This window comes from Lethenteron reissneri, chromosome 69 (genome assembly GCF_015708825.2).
Source record: "Lethenteron reissneri isolate LAM-NWPU_2019-01 chromosome 69, ASM1570882v1, whole genome shotgun sequence".
Lineage (NCBI taxonomy): Eukaryota > Metazoa > Chordata > Hyperoartia > Petromyzontiformes > Petromyzontidae > Lethenteron > Lethenteron reissneri.
The window spans coordinates 8,686,762-8,695,822 of NC_083847.1; the positions used below are offsets into that span (position 1 = coordinate 8,686,762).

Below are 9,061 nucleotides of genomic sequence, written 5' to 3' on the forward strand. Positions count from 1 at the left end.
CTCTCTTGCCCTTGACCTAAAGCTCGAGTTCTTCTTGGACCACGTTACCACCCATTGGCCCCCTCCACCGGTGGCCCCCCTCCAGTTTCATCCGGTCACGTGTCCCAGAGTATCATGCCCCCAACTTAACCCTAGCTGGCTGACACTCACTCTCTCAACAGGAGCCTGCACCGCACGCTGTGCATAGTCCCACCGCGCTTAACCCCCCCCCCCCCCCCTCCATCATGGGATCTCCTTTGCCAGTACCAAAATGAGAATAAGTTTCCCCTTCTCTGGCAACAAAACAGGCGTTAAGTTGTTAAAACAAACTGAAACCTTTTCCAAAAGAATGATGTCTGCACTAACCAATATTTGTGGTCAAAATGCAAACAAAGACAATATATAGAGAGTAAGCAGACCCCACATAAGTGGGACAAAATGCATGGAACAGACTGCAGACAGTACAAGCTCCAATGCCAACAGCAGCTCTACGTCATTTAGCTCAAATTTTACATAGTGCAGCCATATTTGTGAAGCCAGTAATAGGCACCACCACATTCAGCTATCTGAAAATGCCCTGCCTGGGGCATCTGATGTGTTCCACCAAGCAGACGACATTGATGTATGAAGCGGCCAATCAGAGTGGGCAGAAGTATAGCCGCAGATTAGTCCGTCCACACCGAGCCGAACAGTGTTATAGGCTTAAAGCCAAAGGGTGTTTTAACTGTAGCCACGTGTTGGCCAGGATTATGGCCATTCAGCAAGATAGCTGTATAGAAAAACGATAACATAAAAAGCAACTGACCACAGCAGCAGAGGTAAATGCAGAGTTTTATTAAATCACAAGTTTAGAAACGCAAATGGTAAATCAGAAGCTCGTTTCCAATCCCTTTGAAGGAATCGTGCGCTGCCTCTTCGAAACAAACAAAGCCACCGTGGCACTTGCTGCGACAGCCATCACCAGTGCAGCCACTCCCAAACCAAGAATGGGAGCGGCACCTGCAAAAATCACCATTAATTGAGTGCAAGGGATGGCGAGTAAATGCGTAGCCATTAAGCTAGGGTTTCCACATGCTGTGGAGGTCGTGGGGGCATCGACCTTTCCTACTATTTGGTAAAGGTGTCGTTCAAAAATATCACCAGTAAGTTTAGCCATTTAACCTTGGTGGGATTGGTGTAGTTCAGCTTGACAAGCACAGCCCTGTAATGCATCTTGATTAAAAACCATGCAATCGATTAACACGCTTGCCATCTTAAATATTACCTCTTACAACTAAAGGCCACTTCATGAAAATTATAGCGACGTCTGGTGGACATTTGATAGCACTGCTGTAATATCCGTGTATTGCACTTTCTCAGTTAGTTATGGGGGGAAGTGGGGGTGCAGTTGGGTATGGATGGCAGGCTGATAAATGGGAGGAAGACTTCCAAAACTAAATTTCTGCCCAAATAGCATGAAGGTCCATATAAATAGTAAGTATTAGAGACTGCCAATTCAAGAAGTCAACATTAGATGGACTTCCTGATGGAGGGCCTGGTTTAGCCTCAATTAGAATCTGGAAGTTTTACCTGTGGATACAGATGTGGAGACCCGTGACTGCTGCCGTTTTTCAGGGCTGCTTGGCTCAGCATTATCGGAGAAGGGCTTGGCAATTACGATGGGGCCCAGCATCACATCTTCTGCAGCATACGACGGCCCTGAGAGCAAGGGGACCACATTTTGTTATAGGTGGCGCATGCCCAGGCTAAATAGCTCGGTCTTTTGAAGTCCATATTACCCGATTGCATTCAAACAAGGGGTTATTTGAATTACAAGGTCATTGGTGAGTAGGAGAGCACATTTTCGACTTCTTACTGTAGCACCACAGGAGGCGTTTTAAGTACCTGCAGAAGTTCCCAAAGAATCTCATGCGTCAAAGATCCATGTTAAATGCTTTGCATGGGAGAACTTCAATTCAGAAAATGTTTACCCAAGGGTCTATAGTTGGGAGCATGGTTTGCAAACAGAGAAATCTCTTATAATTAGAGTTCACAAGATCTACTGCATAGGAGACACTTGAAGATCGTAGATTTATCGTTCACGATTTAACCCTATCGCAGTCAGCCTTTGTATATCACTTTAGCTAATCACGCGAGTTAGTTTGGCTCACGTGTATACCTGTACCCAGAAGTACCATATAATATGCAGATCGTCACGCAGGTGTTGTTGGCGAGCATCTAGAAGGGCAGGCATGGCACACGAGGGGGGGGGGGGGGTGACCAGAACCGCAGCCAGCCACTTTGGTGGCAATAGTTCCACATTCTACAACTTAAGGATGAGTCACACCATGATCAGTTCAGATCATTTATGGTGTTAGGCGTGAGCAGTCAACAATGCTTGACTCAGGGAGGAGGACGCCCCTGCCATGCATAGTCCCATGGGATGTTGGCTAACAACAACAAGGCAACTCCTATGACTAATTGGGAATGGGACGCAAGCGTAGGATTGATCACCCTGTCGCTGGCCGCCTTTGGAGAGGGTGTATAGTATGAAAGGCCGAAACACCCTAGGAACCAAAGGGTCACTACTGACGATGCGCGCCCCAAATTTCACCAGGCTCACTGTTCATGAACTCTTGGAAGTGCTTGCACAAAGGATAGTAACATCTCATCCTGTGTTCTTTGGAATCTACCTCGGGTCATCAGGTCGAGTTCAGTTTCATAACCATCGGAGCTAGTTCCCCACCACGTAAAAAAAAAAAAGCCACTTTGGATTATTGTATAGAAATGCTTCGTAAATGGTTTTTCTTATCAAGTTTTGGCACAGTACTCATTTCAAATTTGATTACCCAAATAATAGGGTTGGGTACACGGCAATGTTTAAATATCGAAGGATTTTACAAACACCCCCCCCCCCCCCATCATAATATTCAAGAGTCATTTAAGGAATCGCCTTAAACAGACTGGTTAAGACGGTTGTACTCACCAGTCACTGCTGCCACATCCCTGCGCCTTCTTCCACTGGGGCACGTGGACTCGCAGCAGCTGCATACCGAGTCCGAGCCATCAGCAGAGACCCACCTGCATTGCACACACGCCACAAATGCCAACTGTAGTTTCAAAGCTCACCATAGTATTCCAATGAGGCAAGAGCCGATTGGAGCAGCCGTTTAGGCCAGCAGCAGTGGTTGTGGCCAGTCTCATGCTCGACCACCGACGTTTACAACACCACGTATGGAGGGTTGAGCCAGTTTAGATGCCACCCTCCCGACCCGAGTGGTGGTCAGGAACAACCCTGGTTCAAGGTCGTAACTTCATAAGTATATAACAAGTATAACCCGTAAAAACAAAGTTTTTCACTATAAATATTTTATATGCGTGGCGGCTAGAGCCCTCCGGCTTGCATGGCACCATTAAGCAATTGGTAATTAAATATAATATTTTTGTCCTAAAAGGTGTAAAATTGAGAAAAAAAATTCACGAACATTGTCACGCACAATGAGTCTGTGTGGAAAATGTCAGCTCGATTGGATCACGGGAAGTGGGTTAAAAAACGACTGAAAGATTTGCACGGTCCTAAGCAAGCGAACTTAATATAAAGGATTTTTAAAAAAGGCAGACCACCTGTACAGCAAGGGAATAACAGCACAGGTATCCCAAAGCATTTATAGCATTAAGGGGTAGTGGCCAACACCACTTCCAGTGCAGTTGGACACCAGCTTTGCACGTCAAACAAGAGTACCAGAGAGGTTCGGGCCTTTATTTAATTGTTTACCACCGACTTTAGGAATGAGCGAGGTTCTCTGGGGGACCAGGTTCATAGCACGACCCACTGGTTAGTGGCATTACAAAAACACAGCTGAACAAAAGAAGCCAATGTAAAATGCTGTTTTCCCAAACATGAACGCAACAAGTGTTGGCCACGACAAATCTCCTAGAATATACCAAGACTCGAGCAGACTAGTGGGAAAGGACATCAATGGCTGCGGTACCGTGGCAAGTGGCGTCACTTGTAGCACGGAATCAAAGGTCTCAGGGATCTTGTTCAAACATACATACATGGCGCATTCTACACTGCAGCCATGTATCGAATGCCCCGAAGAGAGACTGGGCAACTCAAGAAAGCAGACAAACCTGTATGCAGCCAAGGGGCTGTAGGTGCAAGCTTTATTAACGGTCGTTGGAGATGTAGCAACATCTGCAACCTTCAGCTGGCAGAAGATGAAAACCTGGACAGAGGAAGATGGGTTTACTCAACCACTCTGTCTACTAGTTGCTAAAGGGTTTTAATTCTGTAAAAACCTGTATGACAGTACATCACCTGATCGCCATTGTTGGTCAACGTTGTAAGGAAGCGGAAGGAATCTATGAAGAAGCGAAGGACGTTGTCACTTTGCCGGAGCAGGAAGCCAGAAGTAAGGTGAGTATCATACGAGACTTTGCCATCCACCAGACACCTGCACAGACACCGTAGACGTATGGACACGTGGCTTTACATAGGGCAGCCTAGCACTTTAGGATCGTGTATAATACTTTAACGCAGACTGTACCAAGCCCACCGCTGCAAAAGTAGGGGCGTTCACACACCCCCACCCATTGTAAGTCAAAGCAGAGTCAATGACGCACATTGACTGCATCTGTCAGTGGACAGATCATGAGGAAAAGCATTAACCATGCATCTGGCCCTGCTTAGCCACCAGAGCCAGATTCAGGGGCATTGCAAGGCCAGGGCTCTGTTGTACATACTGCGAACAATGCCACCTATATAAAGGACCAGAAACATTCATTATGTGCGATTAGGAGATGAATCTCACCCAGAGTTAGAAATTAATTGGTAGCCGAGGGGAGAGTTCCTGTCCGGAACCGGGGTTGCAAGGCAGCTGACCACGAAGATCCGGAGTGGAACGTGGTTCAGTGTCTGCACGCTCGCCTCGACATGCAGAGTCTGGCCCAGCTGGTATACGGTGGAAGGTCGCGCCACACTCCAGTCGTCTTCATAAAAAACACAATTAGACAACTTCAAAACACAATTGCCAAGGCAGAGTGCAGACTAACAGCGCAGCCAGGAAAGTGCTTGCTCACGCCACTGCTTGTGGAAGAATTTCAGATAAAGTTTAGGGACTACGGGCACATCTGGCCTATTCTTCAATACCAAGCAAACATCTTGAAGGTGTTTATAGTCCAAACTGCCATCCTGATAGCAGCCATGTGCATAACAGGCAATCAACGTCCTCACATCCATCACCACTGACCGGTCATGAGCCTCAGCGTGAAGCTCAGCTGCTGCTGCATAACCTTGGCGCTGCTGAAGGGGATCCATGTGGGTTTGATGGCATTGCTGGACACGTTCCCCTTCCTGCAGTGAGGAAGAGATCAGGCACATTCTCTACAACGAGTAGAGGTGGGTGATGCTCAACAGCACTAATTGTGAACGGATTCTTAGTTCCATGGTGTTAATAGCTTACAAGGCAACTATAAATTGGAGTAAATTTAACGCAGTGCAAGACATGGATCAGACGAGAAACAAATAAGATTCCAAGTCACTTGTTCAATGAATGCTATGCAATGGAGGCACTTGTTAGGCGGGTGCCGTGCACGAAGAAACATTTAGATAAAGCACTGTAAATTTTACAGTTAAACCTCGCAAAACAGGTTTGACGCAGGCCACGACAAAACAGGCGCTTGATGTGAACCGTTCAGTAAAGTTGGCTCCAACAACCCCCACGACGCATAGGGATACTTTCCAGCAGTGGATTAACTTGATGTCATTTAGCTGCAGTGCAATACAGACATTGCAAAGCTCAAGAACACGCAACTGCATTAAGTTATAAAAGACACCGGTAGAATTGCAAGCCGTTCAGCTGGACTTCAAAATTAAGCAAACGTCAACAAGAAACTACTGGTGAACTCGCCTGGGATAGAGGCAAACGACCGGCACGGCGACGTAGTTTGTGCGGATAATGCCCGTGTTGGACGTGGGGCGGTAGTAGAGGTAGTTCTCGTAAGACAGCAGCTCTGCACTCATCTAGGAGAGGATAACGCGGGGCCAATTACTTACGGTACAAGTGGAGTTCAAAATAAACGCAAGCACCTTTAAAAAGATCTAAAGCACAACATTTTCCATGAAGCACATGGCCCACCCTAAACTGCATCTGCACAAAATACGGCAGATACAGATTTCCGATGCCCAAATGGAAAATTAAAAGTGGCCCAATGTGCGACTGTGGCCATCCGGAAGAATATAAAACGATGCAATGCCCGATCCACAAATACAAAAGTGGATATCACAAACGATGTTACACGCGGCTGCTCCTGACGCAGTGGTCTGGCTCGAGCACCAGAACGCAAAATTGTAGTCTTTGCGCTGCAACTTCATCAACCATATGAACGATAAGTGGAAAAGTAGTGTATATACTTTAGAGTGGTCAATAAAGTATTGCAGGGATACACAACGCAAAAAAGGAATGCGCAGATTATATTACAGCAGCATTCGCAGCTAGTTACCTGGAGGCTGCTGCCACAGCTTTCCAGTGCGTAGAGGAACGTCACCGTCCCAGCAAGGGCGTCGCTCCCAGTGACGGGGCAGGCTGGCACTCCCAGGGACATGTCACCCTCCTGGGCCAGGTGACCCGTGCCGAACAGGTCCCTGCTCACGGTCAGCGTGAGCGTCGCCTCGTCACACACCACACTCACCGTGGCGGAGGTGGCCACTGCGGCTGGCGATGCCACACGGGACGAGACGCGAGAGTTAACAATACAGCACGAGGCAGTCAGCCTCGATAAACAAGTTGCATCCGAGGCCCTGTTCACCATCACTACGCGGCTACTTGCAAAAAAAAAAAAGGATAGTGGGCAACTTTTGGACACGAATAGAAACACGACCAGAACTTGAATTAGTGCCCAGGTATTCAGAAGTGAAGTAACCACCCTGCCCGCTTTACCAAACCCCTCATTACGTACCCAATGTGATCACGTCCTTTAACACTGTAGAAGCATGACAAAACAATAGGAATAATTTAACTTCGTACCAAACAACTCCACTCACCAGAGGCAAGACACAGACACCCCAAGACCGCAAACAAAGCCCTCGTGGTCTCCATCGCAAGGGCAGCAACGACCGAGATTTGGCACGGCACCAGACGACACCACTCAGGTGACTGCCCGACTCGGGACTTTTATCCGCGCGCGGGTCATTCCGTTTCAAGTCATGAACCAATTAACTCCTCCTGTCCACGTGCCTCGTGATTGCGATGCAGCTCCGATCCATGCGCACAAGTGCCGAGTGCCACGGATTAATTATTAGCGGGTGGTGAAGGTTCACACCAAGGCCGTAATTAAAAATGTCCCCCCCAATATATTGCTATAAAAAATGATTGCTATGCTATGTAAATACAAAAATTTGCTAAACCTTGGCCATAATATCTGGACTTGTCTTCATATAAATCAATGCATTGTAGTTATGGTTGTACTTTATTAATCCCTAATCTCTGCCATTACATACAATGAAACACGAAATGAGTAAAAAAGTAAAAACAGAGCAATGTAATACAATACACTATTCGACATTATTGTAAAAAATAAATCAAAAGTCCTTTCCATGTGTTAGTGAATTGTTAAATATTTTAAGCAGGAAATGAGTTTTCAAATTTAGATATTTTTCTGGGTTGGGACCCCCAGACACCCTGGAAGATTTGGTCCCCTCCAATGTTGACTCCATGGCTACGGCCTTGGTTCACACCATCCCAACCCTACCCATATTCTGATCTTTGGGGACTGATCTCATCGAATCTACTTGGGTTTCACGATCAGTATCTTATTGTAATTGTTGTGAATCGACTCCAAGAGACCGTGGTAAAGATCCACAAAATCACACCGGAACCTACATTCACGTGAAATCCCATACACTTAGAAACTCATGTAACCGCACAGAGAAGTATAGACTTGCAAAGAGACCAATGCTGCACGTATAGACTCCAAGATCCACGCATAGGCCCATATACATGCACACTCATTCGTTCAAATGGCAAACCAGAGACGTAGACAATGAGCCAATCTATACTGATTAGACAATGAATGGATGGATCTGCTCTGATAAAATCTGACTGATGAAACAATGAGCTGGTGGATCTGATCTGATGAAATCTCGCTGATGAAACAATGAGTGCGTGGATGTGATTCAATCTGGATCGGGATCGCTTAGGGCTCCCCTATAAGGTAGGGGACGCGGCCAATGAGTAATTTCGCGATGGCGAGATCGTCTGCTGCTCCTGATCAGGTGATGACGATGAGGAGCTTGTGTGAAGCGGTGTTTGGGGTTGTTCCTCAACAGCTCTGGTTAATGAAGACTTTGTTGTACAAGTGAGTGACCGTCATACAGAGACGCGTTGAGCTAAAAGTGCAGCCCTGATGTCTTCATCGTACCACTGCTGATGGAAATGCCTCAACGAAGGGGGAGATTGACGGTGTTTGGCCTCTTGTTAGGAATACGAAGCGTGACCTGTAACGTGCACTACCAGCTCGGCCTCGAGAGAACGACACGTAGACGAGAAAGCCACGGAATGGGAAGGCAGCAGCCATGCAGTGATCTGGTGATGACCAACAGCTGGCCAATCGTTTGAGTACGATGCCGAGTTGCATTTATAAAGCTCTTGGACTAATGATTCTGGTTTTAAATAAAAACTGAGGTGATTGAACATTGCTAGCAGGTGACCAAAGGTGGCTTTGCTTGATTCTGTTAACACCAACCACCTCGTGCACGGTGCTGGCCACCATGGTGGATGGGGGTGAATGGTTTACTCGCTTTCCCCCTCCTTCTCTGGTCTTGGTGGTCACGTGTCTTGTGGTTTTGCCCGCAGCTGCCTCTGCCTGGGACCCCGTCCTGGCGAGGCTCTGCCAGTCGCTGGGACCGCGGAACCTGGGGAAGCCGAGCGGTAGAGGGCGCTGCTGCAGCCACATCGCGCATTCACTCTATCAATACCACCACGTGTGTACGAACGCTGCCGTGCGCACAAATAGAATGGCGGCTTCTATGCGAAGTTGAAAATCGTTACCACCTGCATGAGTTGCCCACAAGAGCGCTGCCTGGACGAGGTGGGGCGACTTT

The 9,061-nt window shown here is 47.3% G+C and overlaps 1 protein-coding gene across 1 annotated transcript; it reads right to left on the bottom strand.

Annotated features, from left to right (window-relative positions):
* Positions 1-847: 847 nt before the first annotated feature.
* Positions 848-7,074, bottom strand: LOC133360585 (zona pellucida sperm-binding protein 3-like). The gene is made up of 10 exons (XM_061579390.1): positions 7,004-7,074; positions 6,463-6,674; positions 5,867-5,983; positions 5,211-5,310; positions 4,773-4,950; positions 4,280-4,415; positions 4,093-4,187; positions 2,945-3,039; positions 1,549-1,677; positions 848-978 (listed from the first exon to the last, which is right to left on the bottom strand). The coding sequence occupies exons 1-10, from the start codon at positions 7,056-7,058 to the stop codon at positions 848-850; spliced, it is 1,248 nt and encodes a 415-aa protein (XP_061435374.1). The 5' UTR covers positions 7,059-7,074.
* Positions 7,075-9,061: the final 1,987 nt, after the last annotated feature.

Bases quoted from the DNA above. Each gene is read 5' to 3' on its own strand.
- LOC133360585 (XM_061579390.1), bottom strand. From the start codon at position 7,058: ATGGAGACCACGAGGGCTTTGTTTGCGGTCTTGGGGTGTCTGTGTCTT. The intron at 6,675-7,003 runs GTGAGTGGAGTT...TGGCATCGCCAG, and splicing joins GTGTCTGTGTCTTGCCTCTG to CCGCAGTGGCCACCTCCGCC. The intron at 3,040-4,092 runs GTTTGTCTGCTT...TGTGCAATGCAG, and splicing joins AGCCCCTTGGCTGCATACAG to GTGGGTCTCTGCTGATGGCT.